The sequence below is a fragment of the Molothrus ater genome, chromosome 10, assembly GCF_012460135.2.
Source record: "Molothrus ater isolate BHLD 08-10-18 breed brown headed cowbird chromosome 10, BPBGC_Mater_1.1, whole genome shotgun sequence".
NCBI lineage: Eukaryota > Metazoa > Chordata > Aves > Passeriformes > Icteridae > Molothrus > Molothrus ater.
Window position 1 is genome coordinate 4,389,226 of NC_050487.2, and position 26,479 is coordinate 4,415,704.

Sequence of the window (26,479 nt, forward strand, 5' to 3'; positions counted from 1 at the left end):
TCTTGCAACATTCCTGCTGGGAAGATAGAGATCCCATGCCTGCTCATGTGTCTTGGTGCTGCCTTCACAAATGACAATAAAACCAGAAAAAAAAGACAAAACCAGGATGTCATGGACATATTTTCTGAAAAATCCTTTCATTAGGATTTTTTCTCCTGAGAAGCTTCAGCTTGCCCATGTTTTGCCGCTTTGGAATGTGATTTGGAGAATTGTTTACCCAGCATGTGAATTGTTTTTACTTGATGACCAATGACAGCCACCTGTGTTGAGGCTGTGAGCAGTGACAGGATTTTATTATCATTCTATTCTTTTCTTTTCTATCCTTCTGATGAAATCCTTTCTTCTATTCTTTTAGTAGAGATTTAGTATATAATTTTCTTTTAATATAATATATATCATAGATAATAATAATCCTTCTGAAACATGGAGTCGAGATTCTCATCTCTTCCCTTGTCAGGATTGCCTGCAAACTCAACCCCAGGAGATGGAGGGAGGTTGGGAGAGCGAGCAAGGAGGAACAGGGAGGGAGAAACCAACTCCTGCCCCATGGAACTCACCACCCCAATGGAGAAGTAGTTGTTGATGATGGTGGATGGGACAGGATCCCCGTTGGCCTCCCTGTCAGTGGGAATGATGTCGATGTGCCAGCGGTCCAGCATCACCTCCGTGCTGTGCTCTATGTCCTTCAGCACCTTCATCAGGTTGCCTCCTTCATAGCCTGGAAGGGAAAGAGGATGAAGGAGGATGAAGGAGAGCACAGCCATGTCACAGCCAGGTGCCAAGCACTGGGGGTGCTGCAATGGCACATCCTTCCAGCAGTGGCAGAGATTTTGCCTCATGGCAGGGCTCTCCAAATGGAAAAGCTTGGGCAGGACCCAGCTGTTGGGGAAGATGAAACAGGAAAGCCTTATAAATATGATTGCCTGGCAAAAGATTTTGAGAATATGGAAACTATAAGTGAGATTGAAATGAAAGCAAGCTTTGAGATACCTCAGTTGCTGAACAACAGGAAAACAATGATGTGGCCGGCTGAGGGTAATCCCCTTTTGATGGAACAACACCCTCTGCTTGCAGACAGGCCCAAGGGTCAGAGCAGACCCTGCCAGCTTGGCAGAAGGGGCCCAAAGAGGAGTTTATAGGGTTTAAAATGTAACACAGTATGGTAATGTAATGATTCTTATAGGCTGTATGTAAATGCTATAGGATTTGCATATTGTGCTAGATTGGTTAGTGAGAATCAGAATATTCAACACAGAAGATTTATGGTATTGTAACGGGAACCTCACTCTCTTGCCCTTTTTACTCCCTTACCCTTTTTTACTCCCTTATGCTCCTACTCTCTCACCCTCTCATCCTCTCCCCCTCTCCTCTCTCAGTCCTGCTCCAGCTGTGCCTGGCAGCTCCCAGCAGGGCCCTGCACCCAGGCCCTTTGCAATGAACCCCAAGTTCCTGACCTGGCTGCAGGGATCTCTGCTCTCCGTCCGTCCCCCCGTGCTACCCCCGACGCTCCCACACCCAGCTATGGAGGGTTCAGAGAGCAGCAGCTGCTCTTTTTGGAAGGAGTTAGAGGCACCAGGCTCAGATGCAGCTCTGAACCGCATCCCAGGAGCCTGGGAGCCCTCCCTCCCCTGGGGATGGCCCCGCTGAAGGGTTCCCAAGGGCTGTCCTGTCCTCACCTCCTCCCCAGCGCAGGCACCGAGCGAGGTCATTGCCCGTCCCCAGGGGCAGCACGGCCACCGGCGGGTGCTTCACCAGGTTGGCCTTATCTGCAGGGCAAGGGAGAAGAGAAGAGAGAGGTTTGGGGCTGGCAAGGCTCATTCCCTGCCCCTGCCCGTGTCCATCCTCAGCCAGCAGTCCGGAATGATGCTGCTGGCTAAGGGTCACTGTGAAAAATGCGTGTTTTATGATTGGCTTTTTGCAAGTATTAAAATGAATGTTGTATGTGTTGTGTTAGAAAGTTATGCTGTGTTAATTCTCTTAAGTAGTGTGTTAAATGTAGTTTTAGGTTGTAACAAAAGGTTAAAATAGAAACTATTCTATGTAGGATATTTTTTTCCTAAAGAAAGGACTCCCACTGAGATAGCAGCCACAGGACACCTGAATCTTTCAGAGAAAGAGAATTTATTGCTCCATTATCAGGAGAAATGAACTTCTTCCTGCCTTGCTCAGTCCTGAAGACACCATCAGGATTCAGAGGAAGAAGCTGACACTGACCAGACAGAATCCTGTGTTTGGATGGAATTTATGCATCATGGATGAGGTGTATGAATATGCAACAGGCTGTTGCTTTTAAGGGTTAATCCTCTGTTAACATGGGTCCTTTTTTGGGCTTATTTTGCCCAGAAAAAGGTACCCAGACTGTCTGTAACTCTTTGTTTCTATTGTCTCATATTGTCCTAATCCCAATTGTCCAAATTATTATTCCTCTAATTATATTACTATTTTTATAACCATTTTGTTACTATTAAACTTTTAATATTTTAAAAACAAGTGATTGGCATTTTTCACAATCACCACTCCACTTTCCCTGGGGGAATATGAGGAATCTGTGGCCCACCACCAAGGATGCAGGAGGATGATGCTGAGCAGGAACACAGCTATGCCTGGCTCACCTATGCAGTCCAGGATCCATCCCACGGTGCCATCCCCTCCACAGGCCAGCACACGGAAATCCGGGGTGTCCCGAAAGAAGTTCAGCCTGGGGAAAGCCAGGAGAGACAAGGGGTGATGGGGGACAGGGGGCAGAGCATTGAGAGGAATAGCAGATTTGTCTTTACAAACAAGCTGTGGGTCTGCTGGTAGGTAAAACTAGCTCTGGAAGATAAAAGGAACAGTGGGAAGGATTCCACTGACTGATGAATGGAAAAAGATATTTGCTTTTTCAAATAAACTTTAGGTTTGCTGATAAATGAAATTAAACATTGAGAGATGAAAGAAACAATGGGGAAGAAAAAAAACCCTAAATTCCGTAAGAATTAAAAATGAAAAGGGAGGGTTGTACATTAGAGGGAAATCTTTGGTATCAGGTGTTTTGGGAAGTCTGTACCTCTCAAGTACCCCAGCCAATGGGGAAAGAGAGAAGGGAAAGACACAGCCAGCAAATTGGGATAAAAAGGGAGGCTGCGTCCTCCAAAACTTTGAGAGATCCCAGGGGAATGCCCCATGGCCTCTCCCTTTACTGGAATAAAGCCAGAAGGACTCCTCTGTCTCCTTTTTGGACATAAACCTCTGGTGTTTGAGGATGAATTTCCCTGACAGGATCCCCTGCAGCAGCAGCTCCTTACCCTGGCGTGGGCCCGCCACGGTCCAGGTTGTACACTTGGCGTGGGTTGAGCAGGTAGTGAAACTTCCGGAGCACCCTGGCAGGAGAGAGACGTCAGGGACGTCATGTATGTGATAAAATAATTTCTAACATATGTTACAAAATAATTAGTGCCAAAGGAAATGAAAAACCACAGCATTTTGTGAACTAAAACCAGTGTCGGGTAACAAGCAGTAATAAGCTAAGTGATAAGGATAGAAATTCAAACACCAGAGGATGATTGTCTCCAGGGATGTACATTTCAAGGGATTTTTTTTGTCTGACAAGACCCCAGCAGGAGGCATTTGATAGGCATCATCAGAAGTTTATCCTAGAAAGTTTTCACTGACAGGGTTCCAGCAATGATCCACCGGGAAACACGGCAGCAAGAAAGAAAAACTATGATAATATGCAAAAATATGCTAAAGAGAAGCCCCTTCCAGAGCCCAAAAGACTGTATAAAATGAAAAATGACATTTTTAGTTTAGAAATAGACATTAGAAATGACATTTGGACACCCACGGGGATTTGGTGCAACAGAGGCCAAATCCTGGGTTTCCCTGACTCTGATTGCCTGGCTCAGAGTCGAAACTGCTTGTGGCTTTTTCCAAACATATACTTTTATTATTTAATAAACCTCCTTAATTATTAGATTGGAGTGTTCATTTCTAACAGCACGAAGGTGATTCCCACACCAGGAGGGTGCTGTTCCCAGGCAGGAGCCCACCTACCGCTCCCCTTGCCTTCCTCCACTCTTGGGGTTCACAAACACGAGCAGCGGGTGTGTCCCGGGCTGAGGGCTGATCTGGGGGGCAGAAAAGGCACCTGTGAATTCCTCAACCTGTGCAGTTTTCAGTGGCAGAGCTCACCTGCAGCACCTGGAACCTACCTGCAGCCCTTGCCCATCCACCGTGGTGGAGTTGAACTTGAAGGCCTGGCTGTCCTCGGGGCTGGTGCTGGCAGGGGAGTCGCTCTCGGAGCGCCGGCAGTGGGACTGCCTGTCCTTTGGGAACCAAGGAGTGGGTGCCCACCCTGCCCACGAGGCAGTGCCAGCAGCCAGGGGAGGCACAGCAGCCTCAGCAGGGCCCTGCCGGGTCCCTGTCACTGGCAGTGAGGAGGGGGACACTCACCGGGACAAGGGGGGGAATTTACCAGAACAAGGAGGACACTTTACCAGGACAAGGAGGACACTTTACCAGGACAAGGAGGACACTCAGCAGGACACTTTACAGGATAAGGAGGGCGCTCACCAGGACAAAGGGGGGCACTTACCAGGACGACTGGGCAGATGTAGGATGGGAGCAAGATGTGGTCCCGCAGCGGGCCCCCATCACACTCTGGCTTCACATGGGAGGCACACTTGTTGTGGAGCTGCAGGGGTAGGAGGAAGGGATGTGGAGCAGAGGACACCTGCCCTGCCCTGAGCAGGAGCCCAGAGCTGGCCATGCAGGCACTGAGGGTGTGCCCAGCCCTGGGTACTCACCGTGATCTGGCACCAGACACAGTGCAGGCCAGTGATGCCCTGGTAGCACTTGATGCTCTTGTGACATCTGTCACACTTGGCAGGTGAGTTGCCCTCGATCCAGGTGTGCTGCATCACCTGCAAGGCACGGGGACACGGTGGCACAGCACCCACTGACCCACAGGCACCTCCCTCCTGCTAAGGGTGCCTGTCAGGATTTTGGGAGCTTGTCCTGCAGGATGCTGCTGATCCAATCCTGCCCCTCTGCAGAGCCACAGCAAATCTTGGAGCTGGAGGTGGTGTGGGTGCCTGGGGACTGGGGACGGGGTGCATCCTGCAAGGCTCTGGATGCTGGGAATGCCCATGAGCTGCTGCCCAGGATGTGAGGAGCAAAACCCAGGGGAAGAAGCTGTGGGGAAGCAGAGCAGGAGACTGGGACACCCAGTGGCTCAGAAATGCACCAGCTGCTTACTCACACTTGTGTTTTTCTTGGATTTAACATAGGTGCTGATGCAGGAAGCAATGTCTTTGGACACACACCTCTCGTGGACTGTGTACTTGCAGACTGGTGAGAGACAAAAACCATAAAGCCACAGAATCATTTGTGTTTGAAATCATTTCACTTTCAGTCCAGCTGTTACCCCAACACCACCAGGGCACCGCTACCCCAAGTGCCACCAACAAGGTGGCCAGCATCACTCCCACCATGGCAGCTGCCCCCTCCCCTCTCAGCCTCCTGCAGCACCCACGGGGCTCAGCACTAACAGGGACCAGTCCCCCCTCCCCAGGGCACCACTGGCTGTGGCAGGAGCCACCAGACTGGGAGTGCAACCTTCTGGCCAGGACTCACAGGAGCAGCAGAGGCCCTGCTTGCGCACCCCCAGCAGCATGGTGCGGCAGAAGTTGCAGTAGGCAGGTTTCTTGAAGTGCTTCAGCCTCCAGGCATGCTGCCCATCATCCTTCACATTCTGCAGGACAAGAAAGTGGAGGGTGGAGGTCACTCCCCTGCTGCCAAGAATCCCAGCACCCTCAGACCATCGTTTTAATAATTTTTTCCCCCCTAAAACCCCCATGGTGTTTCTGGGAGTTTGCTCCTGGCAGGATCATGGGCTCCCCCTGTTCCCTTCTCTCTTGGTGCTCCCCAGGGCATCCCTGCCACTGCATCCCCCTGGGCATGTCCAGCTCCAGCTCCCACAGACCCCTGGCACAGCCCAGCCACAGGGAAGATCTTGGCAGCTGACAGGAAGGTGACTTCACATTTGGGGCCAAGCCACCACTGCCACCATGGGGTGACAAAAGCACAAACCTCTTCATCTGGGGCCAGGCATGAGTGCTTTTCAGGAGCCTGTCAAAATTCCCTGCTTTCTTGACTTTTTCTGCCAGAAAGCCTGTCCCCCACCTCTCCAGGGGAACCATGGGCACCATGAGCAAAACCATCTTTCCCTGCAAATTATTACCTGATGGCCAGGAGTGCACTTGAAAGAAATCAAGGCCAAAAGGGTGAAAAAAGAAGACAGAGAAATAAAGGGGGTCCCAACAACCCCACCTTTGCTCTTTAAGCCTCACTCTACAAGAGGAAATGCCATTTTAGGTATCTAAAATGCAGGAGGGATGCCCTATGGCAGAGGAGCCCTTCCTCAGGGGGTGGCAGGGCCTGGGGCAAGGGGCAGCTGTGACTGTGACCTTCTCATTTTAGGCTTTGATTAAGTGTTCACCCAACTGGAGTGCACTGCCATGGCAAGGAGCAAGGCCAGCCTGCTTGGGCACAGCAGCTCAAAAATTAACTTGGAAAGATTTGGGTGTGAAGGGGGCAGGGTGGGGGTGTCAGCAGGGGCTGGGGGCCAGTGTGGGGCTGTGTGGTGCTCCATGAGAGTGTGGTTGGTTGCTGGGGGTAGGCTGGACCAGGTGTCCTCAGGGACACTCACTGTCTCCATGCCCAGCAGGACCAGCAAGGGGATGGTGGTCATGCCGCCCCGGATCCACTCCTCCAGCGTCACAGTGCCATCGTGGTTGTAGTCTATCTCCTCCATCATGGCCTTCAGGATCTGGAGGGGGGCACAAAAAGTGGTGTGGGACAGTGAGGCCAGCCAGGGCTCTGGCTGAGAGCCCCTGGAGCTGCCCCTGGTGCCTCCAGCCCCAGCACTCACAGGCTTCAGCTCGGTGGAGTCCCACTCCAGGTACTCAGCCACGTGCACCATCTGGTTGATGATACGATCCAGCTCCTAAGCACACACACACAGAAAACAGTGCCCAGGGTTAGGGAGGGCTCCAGGCATCAGCAGAGTGTCCAGCCCCAAGGCCCCAGGGTCTATATCCCAAAATGCCCATGGCTACCCTAGTCCCAGCCACACAGGAGGGGCAGCAACACCCCAGTCCTCAATGGGTGCTCCTTCTTTTTTCAGGGCCTTCTGCCCTGCAAGAAAATCTGTAACAGGTTTTCCTTAGGAAGAACTATTCTGATAAAGCAGATTTTATTTGCAGCGGGTTTCACAGGCAATACCCAAAGAGCAAGGAGAAAACATCATAGGGGAAGGAGCTGTGCATGATTTTTTCTTCCCTGAAACACCATGACCTGATGTAGTGCTACAGCTCTTGGTGGGTGGATTTTTTCCCAGCTCTGCAGCCCAGCTGCTGCTTTCCTCCTCCCTTCCCAGATCCCTGCCCCTTTGTGGAGCCCCTCAGCAGGGCAGGGGACACCCCAGCAGCGTCCTGCAGGTTCCCAGCCCCTGCTCTGTGTCCCAAGGGAAGGCTCACCGAGCTGTCCAGGAGCCCATTTCCATCGGTGTCATAGAGGCGAAACATAACTGGGGGAGGAGAGAAGGGGATGATAATTAGAGCCCAGCCCCAGGGACCCTGGGCTGCCCCAGGGACCCTGTTCCAGGCTGCTGGAGCTTCAGGGTGGGAGCAGCACTGTGCTGGCTCAGCCAGGCTGAGATGTGAGCCCAGGGCTGTGGAGAATCAAGGCCCCTTGGGCAGACACTGTGCTCAGCACACCCTGCATGTCCCTGCCCCAGTGGCTGCTGGCACCCCTGGCAGGGCCACTCATCCCACAGGCTGCCTTGGCATGCCCATTGGTGTCTCCAGAAGGTGCCAGGAGGGAGAAATAGAACTGTATTCATAGAATCACAGAAACATTTAGGTTGGAAAAGCCCTCTAAGATCATCAAGTCCAACCATTAACCAGCACAAAGATAGAAATGTCCCACATCTCCATGGCTTTGAAATAACCCCAGGGATGGTGACTTCACCACTGCCCTGGACAGCCTGGTTCAGTGCTTGACTTCCCTTTTGGAGAAGAAATTTTCCTGAATATCCAATCTGAACCTCCCCTAGTGTAGCTTGTGGCCATTTCTTCTTGTCCTGCCACTGGATTTGTGCAAACTTCCACACAAGTAGTACAGACACAAGCAGGAGCAGAAGGGCATTTTCTAAGTGGACAGGAGCAGCCAGACCCCCCTTCAGGTGACAGCCTGAGCCCCTGAGCCCCTCCCCAGCCCAGGGTGACACTTACACTCCAGCTTGTCCTCTGCTCGTCCCCTCTCCAGCAGGGACAGGTAGCAGACAATGTCCTTCAGGTGCACCACCTGGGCCACGGGGGTGGGAGGAGGAGGAGGGGTGGCCTTCAGGGAGCTGGAGCCTTTCCTCAGGCTGAAGGGCAACCTCTTCTCCACGCTCCTCGTGCCTGTGGGCAGGGACACACACAGGGATGACACTGGAGCAGGAATTGTCACCAGGAGCTCTGGGGAGGGATCCATTTGGAGTGGGACCGAGTGACACCACAGGGACAGGGCTGGGACACAGAGGGGACACAGGAATGGGCATAAAAAGGGCACTTGGGGCTGGGTGCCATTGCAGGCCTGGGGGCACAAAGCAGATTTGGGGCTGGTGCCATCACGGGCTCAGGGCTGGGCAGTGCCACTCAGTCCTTGGGGTGCAGACCCCCGTGGCATTCACATTCTCTGAAAAAATCTCTTTTTGTCCTGGGAAGCTGAGATGCCTTGGAGAAAAATGAAAACAATTCTTATCTCATTTGCTTCTCCTGTGTTTTGCTGCTTTGGAATGTGTTTGGAGATTGTTTACCCACAGGTGATTGTTTTGTTGGATTCTGCTGTGAGTTGTTTCCACTCTTTGGCCAATCAGGCCCAAGCTGTGTCAGGACTCTGGAAAGAGTCACAAGTTTTTATTTTTATCTTTTTAGCCTTCTGTCTGTATCCTTTCTGTATTCTTTAGTATAGTTTAGTATGGCATTCTTTAACATAATATAGTATAATAAAGTAATAAATGAGCCTTCTGAGAACATGGAGTCAGATGCATCATTCCTCCCTCCCCGCCACAGGGGTCCCTGCTAACACAGCAGACTGCCACACCTCCATCCCTGCAGCCATGGGCAGGATGGGCAGCTGGAGAAATGTCTCCTGATGGGAACCAGCATCCAGCCAGAGGGAGGCAGAAGCTCAGTGGGCAGCAAGGCAGCTTGCCAGGGTGCCAGGACAGCCCACGCTCACTGATGCCTGTGCCAAGAGCAGGAGGGATGCTCCTGGCAGAGGGGCCCTTCCTCAGGGGCTGGGGCAAGGGGCAGCTGTGACTCACTGCCCCATTCCCCCTCCCTAAAGATGCTGCCAGCTCATTAGGACATCACTGATGGGGGCTCTGTGGGATGGGATCTGTAGCTTAAGTCTGTCAAGATGCCAGGAACCCAGTGAGTTTGGGAGGTCACTGCCACCACGCTGGGGACTTGACCAGAAGCTGGGCAGGGCTTGTCACTTGTCACTGCCCCAGTGCCCCTGTGGAGCCCCAGCCAAGCTCACCTGGTGACTGAGGGTTGAGCAGAGACACGGAGGAGATCTTGGAAGAGCCTGAGGAGTTGTGAGCAGAGGTGGTGCCAGTGGTGGATTTCTGGGAGGATGATCTGGACCAGCTGGGGGAGGCATTGGGGATGGATGCCAGGGTGAGGGATGCTGGCTGGGGCTCAGCTGAGCTGCCCTTGGGCTCTGGAGTGTGTCGTCCCAGAGCACTGCGAAGGCTTTTCCCATTGATCCCTGCAAGCAGACAGGCCCAAGGGCAGTGTGACACCAGGGTGTCCACGTCCCTTCCTTCAGGAACTGGTGCTGGGTGCTCACCCCGTGCCCTCTGTGCTAGCCCAAGCCTCTCTGCCCTGGCAGCCCAGCCCCAGGGCTCTCTGAGGGGCAGCACAGGCAGCTCCCCACCCTCCTGACCCTCCTGCCTGGCCCAGCAGTGCTCCCATCCCCGGGTGATGGACACCACAGTGCTCAGAGCAGGCAGGGAGGATGTGCTCCTCCATCACCAGCCAGAGCTGGGGACGTGCTCCCTTTCCCTTTGCAGTTTATAGTCCTTTCAGCAGATGTCCCCAGCAGCCAGGAATGCACCCAGGCTGAGCTGGGTGCCTGGCACTCACGGCCTGCTCTGGGTGCACGGGGCTGCTGGCACCTGTGACACAGGCACAGGCCACCCCAGCCTGCACAGAGATGCTGACACAGTGACCTGGGCTCTGAACGTCCTTTCCTCTGCACTTTCTCCATTGCATCCTGGAGAAATCCCTCCCTGCAGCAGCCTTGGCAGCCCATCTGACAGATGGGGTTGTCTCTATGTGTCTGTATGCCACAGGAAAAAAAAAAAAAATCTCTGTTCTCAAAACCCCTCAGCCCCAAAAAATAAATTAAAAAAAACCCTAGTGTCCCAAAAATAAATAACTGTTACTTTTTTAAAACTAAGCAAAACATCCTTAAAAGACAAACCCTAAAAGCAGCCCTAGTCCATGCACAGGAGTAAAAACACTAAACATTAAAAAAAAGTCACAATAGCAAATATTCTCCAAACAGTGCCACGTGTAACATAAAAACAGAAAAAGTTTCAACTGTGGTTCCTAAAAATGCCTATAATACAAAAAAAAACCCTCTTCTCTTCTTAATAAACTAAAAGTTGATTATCTAAAAAGTAGTAATGAACTGAGAGTTGATTCTCTAAAAAGTAGTAACTAAATTAAAAATCCAAAGTTTTGTCTCACTGTGTACTGTTAAAAATTAGAAAGAAGAAAAAAAAAGTTTTTAGAAAGTTTACATTCTAAGTTCTGTGTGTTCATATTGTAAATTAACCAAGTTCTTCCCTTTATTCCTAAGCTAAAGCCTACTTTGCTCTATTTCTAGTCACATCTCACAGCAAACCTTAAAAAAAATATATATTTTCATAGAAGCACTGACATTACACCATAACATTGGCACCTTCAGGTGCCACCCCTGGAGGTGCCACCCCCAGCCTTCATTCCTGTGGGCAGGGTGGGAGTGTGGCAGGGTGCCCCAGTGCCCCCTGGGTGGCAGGGCTGGCTCACCCAGGCTGCTGTGCTGGGACACTCCAGGGCTCTGCTGCTGGCTCTCGGGGGAGGCTGGGCAGATCTTGCGCTTGAAGGAAGTGAAGAGGTGCTGGCAGAGCTCCTCAGGCACGTCAGCCTCCAGGTAGGTCTTCATGAAGAGGCAGAAGCCCTCGTAGTCAATGGGCTGGGGAGCAGACAGAGGAGGAGGAGGAGGAGGAGGAGGATGGAGGTGGCCCAGGTCACCATGAGGGGCTGCATGGCCTGGGCCCCCTCACTGGGCACAGCAGCTGCAGAGCCCTCCCCAAAACTGCTGCTTTCCCAAATCCCAGTGGTTGGGGTAACCTGAAGGGACCCAGCAATGCCCAGTGCCAGCGTGGCTGAGCCAGGGGACAGCAGGAGCTGGGGGAGTGGTGTCACAGACATCTTTTATGGGAAACCCTTTCCTTAGGATTTTTCCTCCTGAGAAGCTGAGAGGCCTCAGGAACAAAATGTAACCAATGGTTATCTGCTGCTGTGGAATGCAACAGGTGCATCTGGGATTGGGCTCATGGGGTTGTTTCTAATTAATGGCCAATCACAGTCAGCTGGCTCAGACAGAGAGTCCAATACACAAGCCTTTGTTATCATTCTTTTCTATTCTTAGCTTAGCCAGCCTTCTGAGGAAACCTTTTCTTCTATTCTTTTAGTATAGTTTTAATGTAATATATATCACAAAATAATAAATCAAGCCTTCTGAAACATGGAGTCAGATCCTTGTCTCTTCCCTCATCCTCAGACCCCTGTGAACAGGGTCACAGAGAGGCAGGCAAGGGCAGAGCAGTGGAACTTTCCAGCCCCGTGGGGACTGTCCTCCTCCTGGGGACTCTGTGCCCCCTCCTTCCCTGCTGGGCAGTGCCATTGTGTGAGGATGATGATTTCTCAATGGTTTCTGTAGCCCCAGCTGGAGTGAGAGTCCTGTGGTGCCCTGGAATAACAAGGTACCTTTGTGCCCCTCCTTGCATGTTCAGCCCACTGATTTTTCTCATTTTGCCTTGATTCCAGTGATTACAGCCCCACAGAAGGCTCTGTCCTGCTGGCACACCTACAGGCCCCTCTGAAAGCACTGCTTGGAAAAAATAATCCCAGCCTTCTTTGGAGGAGAGCAAGAGGGCACAGAGCTGTCCCATCCCCATGCTGGCCAAGCCATTTGCTTTCAGGGGGAGAGCAAATCCTCCCCAGACTCTGCCTGGCAAGGCACTGCCCCAAAAAGCTCTCAGCAGGGTGGGATGGCCATGCAGCAGGCATGGTCCAGGGTTGGGCAGGGAATCAAGTCCTGGGTGCAAAACCACGGGGGAGAGCTGGGGGCCAGCAGCCAGCCCTGCCTTCTCCTGGCTGCTCCCAGCTGGGGGAGCTGGGCTGGGGAGCTGCAGGGGGCTGGGGGCTGCCAGCAGCACGGGGGGACAGCGGCGGGCACGGGGCCGTACCTGTTCGGGGTTGTACCTCGAGAGGACCCCGTCCCCGTGGAACTCCTCCAGAACATCCTTCAGCTTCTTGCTGGAGTCTGGGGAGAGAAAAGCACCTTGCTGAGCATGGCCCTGCTGGGCTGCCTCTCTCATCCACCAGCAGGGTGCTGCAGAGGGGTTTATGTGCTGGATGTACAATTTCTGGATCCTTCCGTGCCGGGAAGAGGCCGGCCGTGCTCTGCTTCCCCTTCCACCTTCAAGGGCAGGGCAGATATGGAAAGCTGGGAGCTTTACATACACAGAGGACTTCCTCTTGCCAGTATGAAAATAAGCACAGGCCCAGAACAAAGCAAGGAAGGTGTGGATCACACTCCAGTGCCAGCCGCCCTGGCGTGCTCAGCACACCCTGCATGTCCCTGCCCCAGTGGCTGCTGGCACCCCTGGCAGGGCCACTCATCCCACAGGCTGCCTTGGCATGCCCATTGGTATCTCCAGAGGTGCCAGGAGGGAGAAATAGAACTGTATTCATAGAATCACAGAAACATTTAGGTCAGAAAAGCCCTCTAAGATCATCAAGTCCAACCATTAACCAGCACAAAGATAGAAATGTCCCACATCTCCATGGCTTTGAAATAACCCCAGGGATGGTGACTTCACCACTGCCCTGGACAGCCTGGTTCAGTGCTTGACTTCCCTTTTGGAGAAGAATTTTCCTGAATATCCAATCTGAACCTCCCCTAGTGTAGCTTGTGGCCATTCTTCTTGTCCTGCCACTGGATTTGTCCATGCAAACTTCCACACAAGTGGTAAACACACCCTGGCTGAGTGTCCTTAAGCCTGGAGTGTCTGGAGGGACATTCATCATTTCAAAATAGGGGAAAAAAAAGGGAAAAGCAGAAAAAAAGATCAATGTGAGTGAACATTCAGCCCTCACCTCACACACATCCCTGGGCACGTGCAATTAAAAGGTTCTCAGACACAGCAGCCTTGTTAATTACTGGGAAATCCTCTCTCCATGTGAGGGCTGTGCTGGCTCTGATCCCCCAGCCCTGTGCTGGGGACAGAACTTGGCACTGGCCCACAGCTGTCTGGGATGTCTGGGGCTCTCAAGGAGAGGGATCCTGGCCCTCTTTAGAGACCCCCAATCCCATTCCCCAGCCCAGTGCTGAGCCATCCTACAGGGGAGAAGGCAGCTGCCCCTGCTGCAGCCTTGCTGGCCACACTTTGGTTCATGGAACTGAGATGCCATCAGGGTTCTGAGGCCAGTGTTACAGAGGGTGTTCCATGGTCTGGGACTCAGGAAAGCAAAGCCCATCATCCTCCAGAGAGGCAGAATGAGATGCAGAGAGGGATACTGCACACACACACCTCTGCCTGCAGCCCTGCCTGAGGCCTCTGGAAAAAATAATCCCCTTGGAAAAAATAATCCCAACCTTCTTTGGAGGAGAGCAAGAGGGCACAGAGCTGTCCCATCCCCATGCTGGCCAAGTCATTTGCTTTGAGGGGGAGAACAAATCCTCCCCAGACTCTGCCTGGCAAGGCAATGCCCCAAAATGCTCTCAGCAGTGTGGGCTGGGGTGGGATGGCCATGAGGAACTTGTCCCCAGCCCCTTTTGATGTACAGCATCCCCAAGGACAGCCTCAGAGTGCTCACTGTGTCCCCTTTGGCTCTCAGTCATCTCCCAGCCAGCCTGCTCACCCCAGGGTGATGACAATTGCAAACAATGCAAAGCAGCACCCTTGTGATTTCACACCCTTCTCCCTTCACCCTGTGGTTTTCCTGCCCTACCCTGCCCTGCTCTCAGCACCGTCACGAGCTGCACTGCTTCTCCATCCTCTGCTGTAAAAAGCACGCCCACACTCCAGCTCTGTGGCAGGCAGGACCTCAAGGACCTGGTTTTGGACCTCAAGGACCTGGTTTTGGACCTCAAGGACCTGGTTTTGGACCTCTGGCCTCCACCCAGGCTCTGTCTGCAGCATCCCCCAGCTCCAGGACCCCTTTGGTGCTGCTGCACATCTCCTTTCCTCAGCAGGAGCTGCAGCAGAGAATTGCTCTGCAAAAGCACTAAGGAAAATTACTGCAGAGGGCTGGCAGCCCAAAGCATGCTGTGGAGCAGCTCTGGTGTGTTTGGGAAAAGCCAGGCTGCTTTTCCTGCTTGGCATTTCACTCTGCTGAGAACGTGGGAGCCGCCGCCTTCAGATGGACTGAGCCCAGCTCACGTGTGCAGCCCCCAGAGCTCAGCTCCATCCTCCCAGCCAGGCAGGCACAGGGACCCCACACAGCCTGGCTGAGGGGTCAGGGGCTTCATAAAAACCTAAGGAATCACCGAGTTGTCCAGGAGGACACTGAGGAGAGGTAGGACACGAGTCCAGCACAGATCAGCAGCACTTTTCAGCTCATCCCACCCTCTCGTGCCAGGGTACTCACAGTCTGTGTACTGCTGGAGCTGGGCAAACTCAGCGGGGCTGAGCGAGATCCACGTGCCATCACTCATCTTGGGGCAGCAGGGACACTGCAGGGGCCACCAGCCACTGCCTCTGTGCCAGCCTCAGTGCCACAGGTCCCAGCAGAGCTCGGTCACATCAGCAGGACGAGGGGCAGGGGTGGCTCTGGCACTGCTGGCATCATCCTGCTGAGCCTGGGGGAAGCCAGCCCAGAGCTTCAGGGCACCTGGTCGGCCTGGAGGGGACACAGAGAGAGGAGGGGTCAGCAGGAGGCAGAGACAGGGTCCTGCTGTCCCTGGGGACAGTCACCTTCAGTAGTGGGAGCTTGGAAATGGGGTGCCAGGGGGGCTTTGCCCCACTGCTGATGTGGGGGATCTGAACCCCAGGGGATGGGGAGCAGAGTGTGTGAGCTGCAGGGAAATGGGGCTGAGCACAAGGAGGGCTCAGGGCACCTCACTGGTGTCCTCTTGGTGTGCTCTGCCACAGAGCCAGCCCAGTCCCACCCCACAGCCACAACTCCCATGGCCAGAGCATGTGAGGCCAGGGCTGACAGAGGCCAAGGAAAGGAACTTGTCACCCCCAGCACCTCCCAGGGGAACCCAGCAAGGGGAGCAGGAGGAAGGGCACGATTATTTAAAGAAGATGCAAAAGCTGGAAGCAGGGAATACAAACTTCCAGCGTGCTCCTGCACCTTTGAAGCTGGTGTTTCCTTCCAGAGAATCATTGTAAATGAAAATCTACAGTGCCACAGAAAGACCTGTGCCACAGAATAGCCCTGACCAAAGGGCTCTCTCCAGGCCACCCATTTGTAGGCTTCACAATTTTTTAGTCTTTTTCATTTAACCAAATTGGTCATCAGGCAAAGGGCAGCATTTGGAGGAGGTGGTTGCTCTCCAAGGAGTTTGATCTCCATTTTAGGGCTGCTTCCCTGTTAAATATTGGCTCCCAGTTTCCACCAGCCTAAGCTGACAGACTGGAGAAAGCAGAGCAAGGATGAGCTGGGCAAGATCCCAGGGCTTGGGATGGTGCTTGGGGAGCACCCACATCCCCCAGCTGGCTGCACCTTTCCATTCACAGAAAAACACCTTTGATTAAGAGGAACAAGCAATTCTGGGGAGCCCTCAGGTCCCAACACCGCACAGAGTCCCCAGGGACATTCACACTTGGGGGTGCACCAGGAGCAGTCACTTCACCCCCCATCCCCAGGACTTTGCCCACATTTCTGCACTAATGCTATTCTCATATTCTCACTAATGCTATTCTGGCTCTACATCCAGCTGCTGAAAATGCTCCAGGGCAAGAGATGGTCCCAGGGGCAAAGCCTGGTGATGGCAGAGGAAGGAGCAAACCCTCTTTGGGGCTGTGGGGAGGATGGGGACCCCTGAGGGCTGCCTGCATGGCTGCCAAGGGGTTTTCCAGCTGCAGGGAGTGGCTGCACACAGAGAGGAGCCCACCAAAGCCTGGCCACACCTTTGCCAGAGTTCAATGGCACAACCCTCCTTAGTCCTGTCCAGTCCTTTCCCCCCAGGAGGACAAAGCCACTGGGCTCTTGTTGCACCCCTCCATGGCCTGGCACTTCTTGGCTGCCCCTGAGGCTGCCTTGAGGGCTCTGGGGACCCCTCAAGGGGCTGTTCCTGCCCAGGACAGGGAGCAGTGCTCTCACTGGAATGTTATTCCTGGTGGGATAACACCAGTCCTGGGGAAAATCTCACCTTCCCACGCTCACTGGGGCCCTGCAGCCCCACGGCAACTCGCCTGCAGCCTGTGACTATCCCAGCCCTGTGCCACCAGCTGGGGACAGGCTGGACACAGCAGGGCTATGGCTAGGGAAAAACAACCCAGTGTCTTTGCTTTTGTGGGGATCTTCATCTTGCTGCAAGCACAAGCAAGAGGATGGTGTTTGCTCCTATGCTGCATGATGGGTTTGTCCCAAAGCACCTCTGAGGCTGGTCCAGAAGAGCTCAGCCCATAAGAAATGCCCAGGAACACACACAGACTCCACTTTCCTGGCACACAAGCTGTTTGATTTGATCAGAAGCTCTTTTTTTATCCTAAACTTACCCAAGGAGAGGCTGAGAGTTCAGAAGAAAAGGCAAAGGGGGGGACCTGGCTGGCTCCAGCTCCCCAGAGGAGTTTGGGGGGCACTGAGGGCAGCAAAACCATCCCTGGCTTCCTTTACTGGGGGATGATGGGGTAGCACAAAGCTCCAGAAGGAAAGCAAAGCAGAGCTAATTGGGCCATCCCAAGGGGCTTTCCCCCAGCAATTGCTGGAATAACAAATGCCACTGGTGGCACGTCAGCCTCGGGTTTCAGGAAGGGCAGGAAAAAGCCTCCTCAGGAATCCAGCTGCTCCTCGTTTGGCCGCCCTCTGAATTGTCAGCGGCAAATTATGTTCTGTTAAATCAAATTTGCCTCTCTCTAAAAATAGCTCCCTACTAGTGTTACAAATAACACCGGATTACCCTGCCTGGAGGCGCTCACCGGCGTGCCCTGACTCAGAATGGGGGAGGATGGACAGGACAGGGGGACCCCGGGGCCTCCCAAACCTCCCTGGGAGGGAATGAGCAGGGCTGGAGCTCTTGGGGAGCTGCTGGAACATCCTGGCAGCTGCAGGGATGGAAGAGGAGCTGCTGGGAGCAGGGATGGGTGCAGCTCTGTTGGAGGGAGCCAGGGCGCAGCCATGTAGGGCCTCAAATGCATCAACAGGGAAATGAAATGCCAGGCTGGAGTGAGCCATGGCCAGCCCACAGTGGGGACTGGAGCCTGGACACCAGGCAGGACCAAGCCACAGCCCATGTCCCTAAGAAAGGGCTGTCCCTCTGGTATTCAGGGATGGGGAATCCCAGAAGCAGCAGTGGGATGGCACAGGAGCTGATTTCCCAGCCAGACATCCCTGCCTGGAGCCTCTTGCCCAGCCCCAGGTGCTGCTGTGGATGGAGGACCCAGCTCCTCATCCCACAGCTCTGGGGTCATTGGGAGCCTTGTCCCACTGCCACAGCTACTGATGGGGACCCAAGCCCTGCCCACGCTGGGGCACAGCACCACAGACAATGGGCTGGGCTGGGCTGGGCTGGCAGCTCCCAGGTGCTGGCAGAGCCTCCAGCCTCCCATCAGCTCCACAGGAATGTGCGGAGGGGGCTGCAGCACCTGCCCACAGAGATCCTGCTCCAGATGCCCTCTAGCAAGGAAACCATGGGCTCCTTGAGCTGCAGGAGGTGGCAGGAGGAGGCACCACTGCTGCTGAGCTCACACACACGTGCAGAGGCTCCCTGGCAGCAGTGGGATACAGCAGGGAACGATGCTGGGCTCGTCCCTACTTCCCTGCCCGGGCTTGCAGAAGCCACAGTCATGTGCCACATCTCCTGGGGCACAAGCGTGGCAGGTCCCTGCAGGAATGGCATTTTCCAGGCCTCCCCCACCATCTTTTGGAAAGATCAGCCTATTTTTGTGTTGGATGGGGAGAGGCCCCTGAGGCGGTGGGTGGAGTATAAATCCCTCCTGTCCCACTGCAGCAAACAAACCCCAACCAAGTCACGCTCAAACTATTTTCTGCAGCCACAGGAGAAGGCACTTCTCTGCATTTTGCCAGCCCAGGAGGACACTCAGGATCGGGTTTTTCCATTCTCCAAACCTGTTGCTGTCTGCACATTCCCCTGACCCTTTGACCAACACCCACACAGAGCAAGGCACGCTGTCCAGGTGCCTCACACCAGCTTTGCTCTGGAGACCCTCATGGCACCAGGATGATAAAAGGGGCTGGCAGGGGTGCCTGGAGCATCCAGGCAGCAGTGACACAGGGAAGGTGGGTGGCTGCAGCCAGGGCTGGGCTGTGGCTGCACCAATTCCCAGCTGGGTGCTGGGAGAGCTTGGCTCAACCTTGTGGCAGCACAGCCTTCCTTGGAACTCACCCACCGCCAAGGCCAGGACAGCTCAGCTCATCCCCCAGAGACACCAACAACTTCCTGACTTAGTACTGCTGGATTTTCAGAGAATAATTTTGCTGGCTGAGTTCAGAGCAGACTGGATCTGAGCTGGGATACCTCTGGAGCAAGACCCTTCCCCTTGGACCTGCAGGTCCCACTCAAAGCAGACCTGGTCTCATGGAAAAGCCCTTTCCCACTCCAGACAGGGCAGCAAATGCTGGGCCTGCAGCATTTGGAAGGACTGGGATCCACCCCAGGATCCCACCTCCATCTCCTTGCACATGTAAGCCCAGCACTTCAGGACACCTCCAAACCTGCCAGATGGAAGCCCTGGCTCTCTGTGCCTGCAGGAATCCCGCGGCCACGAGTCCAGAGGGTTATAACCACACCTTGTGCAGGATGAAGCTGCTTCCTGGTAGCTTGGAAAGGCATTCTCCCCTTTCATCCTCCAACACAACCTGCAGAACAAGTCACATCCAGCCCCCTTCCACGGGCCAGCCACACCAGCACCGCCTCAGCCCTCCCAAAGTCCTCCAAAGCCAACGGCCCCAGCAATTTCTACTTAACAAGAAAGACACTAACGAGCTTTTCCAGCCTGGCAACACACAGGAGCAGCTGGATTGGGCTGTTCTTCTGCCCAGCCAAAGCACGGGTGGTTTTATAGCCAGGCTGAGAACCAGCACACGCTGAGACACCAGTGACGGTGGTGTAGGGGGGTTTAGGGTGGTGTAGGGTGCTTTAGGGTGGTGTAGCCCCTGGTTGCCATCCTCCTCACCCTGCAGACAAGGGTACGCTGCCCTCTCTCCACCCTTCGGGAAGCTTTCCTCAGGAGTGGAACCACACGCCAGGGAATCCCGATTCCCCAATCCCAGCGCTGCCCCGCTCCCGAAACCGCAGGGGAAGGGGTCGGGGCTGGCCCGGGGAAGGGTCGCGGACTCCGAGGGCAGCACACGGGGACCGACGAGCGCTGCCGAGCCTCTCCCGCCTGGGGTGGGGGATCCCGAGCGGATCTGGGGGATTCCCCACGACTGAAAGGGGCGAGCCCAAGACACCGCCACCTCCCCCGCCCAGCCCCGCGTCCCCCCGCGCTGTCCCCTTACTTGGCGGCGGCAGCGCGGTGCCATCGGCGGGACGGGCCGCGGCGGCTCCGGGGCTGGCGGTACCGGGCAGGGCTGCTCAGCCCGGCGGTTCCGGGGCTGGAGATGCCTGCAAGGGCTGCTCAGCCCGGCGGTTCCGGGGTTGGCGGTACCGGGCAGGGCTGCTCAGCCCGGCGGTTCCGGGGTTGGCGGTACCGGGCAGGGCTGCTCAGCCCGGCGGTTCCGGTACCGGCGGTGTCTGCAAGGGCTGCTCAGCCCGGCGGTTCCGGGCAGCGCTGCTCAGCCCGGCGCTCCCGCGGCGGGGCGGGGATGGGGATGCGAATGGGCCGGGCCCGCTCCGCTCCGCTCCGCCCGCCTCCGCCGGCACCGGGCGGCCGGGCCGGGAGGGAGAGGAAGACGAGGAGGAGGAGGAGGAGGAAGATGAGGAGGAGGAGTTGGAGGGAAGAGCCCGGCGGGCCCGGGGCAGCGCCCGGGAGCAGCGGGGCGGGAGCAGCCGGTGCGGGGGCGGCGGGAGACAGACGGGTTCGCACCATAAAACTCATTTGTGATGAATCCCCACCTCCCCACGGCGGCAGGGTGTTCCCCACTTCCCCATGATCGCGCACACTGCCCCGCAGCCCTGACGCTCCCCGTGCCTGTCCCCATCCCCAGCCCTAAGCCCATCCTTGTCCCCATCCCCTCACACGTCCCCATCTTCATGTCCCCATCCCTGTCCCCATCCATATCTTCATCCCATCCTTGTCCCCATCCCAGTCCCCATTTCACTCTTCCTCGGGCCTTCCCTCCCCCTGCACCTCGGTCTCTCACTTTCAAACAGTTTCACCCATGGCAAAGGTTGCTCTTTCCTCAGGAACAGAACAAACCACTGAAAACAAACAAACAAAAAATGCCAAAACAGATAAAAAGCATTTTTATTTTCTTTCCATGACGCGTCTGCCTGCCTGCTTGGGAGTGACACTATTTCAGGCATGTCTATTATTTATGTTTCGCTATATTTATATTAATTAGAGACGTGATCCATGCACGTAGCTCTCCAACTTCAAAAAAAAAAAAAAACAGGAGAAGGGAACTGACAGCTGGGACTGAACTTTCTTGAGAGAAACAGGAGCAGGTTCGGCAGCCACAGCTGTTCACTGTGTGCCAGTCCCAGGTGATGTTCCTGCTCTGTGTGAGGGATCCCTTCAGCCCCAGCCCCACCTTCCCTCCCTCTCTTCTGGCTGGGACCCCAGAGAGATGGGTTGGGGCTCTTGGCTGGGATGCTGAGAATGATGGAGTCCCCAGAGCCACACCAGTTTTAGGGGAGACAGGATCATGGAATCATTTAGGTGGGGAAAGACCTCTGAGTCCAACCTTTAACTTTTGGTGGTGGCACTTGTCATCTGTGCCTGGGAAAGAGCAGCATCCCTTCAAAGAGCTAACTGGTCTCTGATGGTGGGCTGTGCCAAAGCACAGAGAAATGTCACGCTCCAGAGCAGGAGAAAGGACCCTGAGCTCCCTGCTGCCATCCATGCCAGCCATCTCCCTCAGAAGCTGTAACCTGCGTCAGCCTGAGCCAGGGCAGGTGGCATCTCCTCTCCCCTGAGTGTCCCAGCCCTGTGCTCATCCTGTCTGGCTTAGCTCTCCCTGCCAGCGATGGAGATGGAGAAGTGGGGCCTCAGGGCACAGTGCAGGGCTGGGCTGGGATGTAGGGAAAGCCCAGACACTGTGGGGGAGGCAGGATAGGAAATGAATAATAAATGAGTTTTATCATTAGCAACTACTGCATGGAGGCAGCAGTTTGACAAACACATGGGTGAGAGGAGGATGAGGATGAAGAAGTCTCCTGGCCAGACACCTGTGTCTGTCTGCATCCAGGGTGCCAGGGCTTGTGGTCTCTGGGCTGGGCAGGAAGAGACCTGGCCAGGGCTGGTGAAATTCCTCCTGCAAGGGCTCAGCTGGTAGACACAGAGTGCTTTTCCCAAAAGACAGCTCACACCAGATGATGCCTTTCCCAGCTCAGGGCTGATCCCAGCCCTCACAGGAGCAACACACTCAGGATGCAGTGTTACCTCCTGCCATCATTTCCAGCCAGCAGCAGTCTCCCAGGGCTTTCCAGACAGCCAGGAGCTCTCACAGGTTTTCCAGCCATGGGAATGGCCCTGCAGGAGTGGAGAATGAATGTTTTTTCCAGGCAGTGTGGCCAGCTCAGTCATGAGAAGCTGCTGGCCCAGTGAGATGCTGGACTCTGCTTTGACTTTGCTAATGCTCTGCCAGGGCTATTGGTGAAATCCTCAGCACTCCCAGATGAGAGAGTTTCATTCTTTCCCTGCATCCCAGTAAGTATCCCTTCCAGGGATTAATTAGTAAATTAAAAGGGTAGAATAACCAAATGATTATGGTTAGGCACAAGCCCCAGTGATGATGTGTCTGTGTCCTGACACACTCCCAGTCCCTAAAAGGGCTGAAGCAGCAGATTCACCCCCCAGACTGATTCCCTCAGTGGGACTCTGGGGTCAGATTTGGGAGGAGAAGACCTGCTTAACACTGATCTCTGAGTCTGAAAGCCCTGACCATGCTCCACACCTGAGGGAGGAGCAGGATCCCTTTGCTGGGGTGGCAGTGCCCATGTGCCAGGGGGGCGGGCAGGAGCTGTGAGGATGAGGATGAGGATGAGGATGAGGATGAGGAGGATCCCTTTGCCTGGGTGGCAGTGCCCACAGGCCAGGGTGGCTGGCAGGAGCTGTGAGGATGAGGATGAGCAGGAGGATGAGGATGAGGATGAGGAGGATCCCTTTGCTGGATCCCTTTGCTGGGGTGGCAGTGCCCACGGGCCAGGGGGGCTGGCAGGAGCTGTGAGGATGAGGATGAAGATGAGGATGAGGATGAGGATGAGGATGAGGATGAGGAGGATCCCTTTGCTGGATCCTTTTGATGGGGTGGCAGTGCCCACGGGCCAGGGGGGCTGGCAGGAGCTGTGCAGCCTCTGAGCTCTGCCTCTGCACATGCAGGAGGAAAAGCCCAGTTTGGAGAAGCAGGAAGGACAAGGTGCCAGAATGGAGATGCCACCGTGGGCATTTGTAATGCCTCCCTGGTCCCTGCCAGTTTCCCCATATTCCCTCTGCTCATCCCCTTGGTGGGATGCCCCACCACCCACCAAACAGCCCCAGGTGTGTCTGCAGGTGCCCCTTGGCACAAGACCTCTGCCAAGCCCAGTTCCTCAAGGGCAGGTCTGTCCAAGGCTCACTCCCCAGATTAAGGCATTTGATGGGTTAATGAGAGCTGCAGCCCTGTTTTCCATCCCTGTCCAAAAAAGCCATTACATTTTGCCTGGCAAAAAATTGTTCTTCTTAAACCTGAGTCACTTATGATTCCTTGTTCTGAAATCATGCTCTGTGATTTCTTCTCTTTCACTGGTTGCCCCTGGCAGAGCCCAAACCCAGCAGGGATCAGCAGGGAAGGGGCTGAACCTTCCCTGACCACCCTGGGCACACACAGGGGATTGCCCTGCAAAGGATGGGCACTGATCCAGCCTTATTTTGGGGGCACTCACAGGCAAGAAGATGCTGTTTTTTCAGTATGACAAGGAAAGGAGAGGTTAAAAATCTCTTTTTGTCACCTGGGCAGATTTGGGAGATTTTTATCAGCTCTCTTTTTGGTTTAACTGTGGTTAATTTTCTCTTGAAATGTTGGCCCAAGGCAATGCCAAGGCTGGCTGCTGACTCAGTTGTAGCACTGCTTCTCCTCCTGGGCTCTGTGACGTAGGAGAGAAGGAATCCCAAGCAATTATAACTTGATTATTTTACTGAACGTGTGATTACAAATGGGAACTGCAGAGCAATGAGCACTGCAGTCAAGATAAAATTAAAATGAGCCCAGGCTCCCCCAGTCCCAGCTCTTGCTCCAAAGACTAACAGCTGCTTGGGAAGCACTTCACAGCCCAGTTATTTCTCAGTGACCACAGGAAAGGTGATAAAAACCCCATAAAACCAGAAGAAATTTCCAGGATGATTTTTTTTTCTACAGTTCTTCTCAGCACAGATCTGCTCCCTGGGAGAAGGATGAGCTCATGGGTGGTTGCCAGTGTTATATTAAGTCTCAGTGAGCCTGGAGAGAGGTAGATTAGGTTGGAAATTAGAAAACACTGCAGGGATGGGATGTCCCCTGAGAGGGGCCTGGCTGAAGAGCCAGGAGATGCCAGCGTGGCCAAACTGGCTCCTTCCCAGGTGCCAGCCATGGTGATCTGGGTGTCCTGGGCACTGTGCTGGGATCCTGCAGGCAGTGAGAGCAGCCAGAGGCAGGGCAGGGCACTCACTTCCTCTTTCATTACTGTGGATATTCCTGAAGAACTTGGTGTCACCCCAGCAGGCTTTTCCCAAGCCTTGGGGTGCTGAGCATCACGGAGGGAACAACAACTTGGCTGCCAGCTGACTCCATCCCTGCCTCTGCACCTGGAGAACAGCATGGGTGACTTCTAGGCAGGGTGGCTTTCTGGAGGGTGAAATAACTCTGATTTGGGAAACCATGGGGCTGACAGGAAGCAGGGGAGAGTTGCAGCAGCACAGTCAGAAGGAACATCCACAGCAGTGCCAGCAGCAGCTCTCCAGGGCTCTGTGGCTCGTGCCCAAGCCCAGCTCCAATTGCAGAACCTGCCTGCTGTCAGGGAAAGATGGTGTGAGTCAGGGATTTTGGCAAAGCAGCATCTTCCTGAGGCTGGAGGAGGACTCTGAGCTGAGAGCATGGAGCCTTGAGAGCCGTGGCTACCTCTGAGCCCAGGAACTCAGCACAGGCTGGGGAAACCCAGCAGGGAGACTGAGAGTGGTCAGAGCACCCATGGGTACTTTCAATTTTGCCCCTGTCCTATTTTCCCTCGAGTGACCCAGAGCTGGTAGAAGGTGACCACAGAATTATAGAATTGCTGAGTGGTTGGGGTTTGAAGAGACCCAAAAAATCATCCAGTTCCACCATCTCATCCCCACAGGTGGAGACACCTTCTGTCACAGACATCTTTTATGAAAAACCCTTTCCTCAGGATTTTTCCTCCTGAGAAGCTGAGAGGCCTCAGGAACAAAATGTAACCAATGGTTATCTGCTGCTGTGGAATGCAACAGATGCATCTGGGATTGGGCTCATGTTGGTTGTTTCTCATTAATGGCCAATCACAGCCAGCTGGCTCGGACAGAGAGTCCGAGCCACAAACCTTTGTTATCATTCTTTCTTTTTCTATTCTTAGCCAGCCTTCTGATGAAATCCTTTCTTCTATTCTTTTAGTATAGTTTTAATGTAATATATATCATAAAGTAATAAATCAAGCCTTCTAAAACATGGAGTCAGAGTCTCTTCCCTCATCCCAAGACCCCTGTGAACACGGTCACAACCTTCCACTAGACCAGGTTGCTCCAAGCCCCATCCAAACTGGCCTGAAACACTTCCAGGCATCCATATTTTCTCTGTGCCAGGGCCTCACCATCCTCACAGGGAAGAATTATTTCCTCAACTCCAGTCTAACCCTGCCCTCTGTCAGTGTACAGCCATTCTGCCTTTTCCTATCCCCTATTCCTGTCCTTGTCCAAAGGGCCTTTCCAGCTCTCTTGGAGACCCTTCAGGTACTGAAAAGCCACAATAAGGTTCCCCTGGAGCCTTCTCTTCCTCAGACTGAACAATCCCCACAATTTCCTTATAGGAGAGGGATTCCATCCCTCCAAACAACTTTGTGGCCTCTTCTAGACTTGAGATGGCCACAGTGACAATGCAGCAGCTCAGAACATAATAATGTCACAGCATCACAACATCAGAACCCATTGGCACAGAGCACCCAGTGAAACAAAAAATCCCAAATGTAACAAGATATATGGAAAACCCCCTCTTGTAAGAGATCTGATGTATCATCTGCAACCCCAAGCACCAGTGCTGGGGGTGACACCTCACTGCCCAGCCATGGGTGCAGCTGGGGCCTCCCTGGTGGAGAAGGGAGGTGGGAGGAGGAGGGCAAGGGAAGAGCATGGAGCAAATTCAGAGTGCAGGAATTCGTGCAAAGGAGAGCCCCAGCTCTGTGCCCTCGGGGCAGGTGTGGGAACAGAGGGATCTGCCTCCTGTCACCGTCTCTGGCTGCTGCCTGGCCCGCAGATTGTGAGGAGAAGAGCAGGGGAGGGAGCACAGGAGCTGTCAGATGTTGTTAGTGCTGTGACACCTCTTAATAAGGCCCATCTGTCTGGAAGGCAGCAGATCCAGCAGGATTTCTGCAGGCCTGATTGGGAGTGCTAGTGCCAGGGTTTTACAATCAGCACTGATAAACAGGCTGGGGCAGCATTTGGCACCACGAGCTCCAACACCCCAGCGTGAGAGCAAGGAAATCAGGATCGCAACCAAATCCTTCCTGCAGCACAGAGCTCCTGGGAAACTCCTAGCATCTTTTGGGATGTGTTGATCCAGCTGTGGGTCACTTCTGGGGATGTACCTGGTTCCCACAGACACTTCTCTCACCTGGGAATGTGCACATGGATCTT

General features: G+C 54.2%; 1 protein-coding gene across 1 annotated transcript in view; it reads right to left on the reverse strand.

The window, feature by feature from the left end:
* LOC118690074 (diacylglycerol kinase beta-like) overlaps positions 1-20,355 on the reverse strand; it is a 30,568-nt gene extending 10,213 nt beyond the window's left edge. Inside the window, exons 1-19 of the mRNA XM_036388775.2 lie at positions 20,001-20,355; positions 14,961-15,212; positions 12,554-12,630; positions 11,109-11,274; positions 9,571-9,801; positions 8,274-8,444; positions 7,518-7,567; positions 6,911-6,985; positions 6,689-6,808; positions 5,614-5,731; positions 5,240-5,328; positions 4,785-4,901; positions 4,574-4,672; positions 4,191-4,304; positions 4,033-4,106; positions 3,285-3,359; positions 2,613-2,698; positions 1,677-1,766; positions 558-718 (exon numbers count right to left, since the gene is read on the reverse strand). Of these exons, the coding sequence (XP_036244668.1) occupies positions 558-718; positions 1,677-1,766; positions 2,613-2,698; positions 3,285-3,359; positions 4,033-4,106; positions 4,191-4,304; positions 4,574-4,672; positions 4,785-4,901; positions 5,240-5,328; positions 5,614-5,731; positions 6,689-6,808; positions 6,911-6,985; positions 7,518-7,567; positions 8,274-8,444; positions 9,571-9,801; positions 11,109-11,274; positions 12,554-12,630; positions 14,961-15,027 (1,980 nt within the window). The 5' untranslated portion in view covers positions 15,028-15,212; positions 20,001-20,355. The remainder of the gene's footprint in view (positions 1-557; positions 719-1,676; positions 1,767-2,612; positions 2,699-3,284; positions 3,360-4,032; positions 4,107-4,190; positions 4,305-4,573; positions 4,673-4,784; positions 4,902-5,239; positions 5,329-5,613; positions 5,732-6,688; positions 6,809-6,910; positions 6,986-7,517; positions 7,568-8,273; positions 8,445-9,570; positions 9,802-11,108; positions 11,275-12,553; positions 12,631-14,960; positions 15,213-20,000) is intronic.
* Between the last annotated feature and the right edge of the window lie 6,124 nt (positions 20,356-26,479).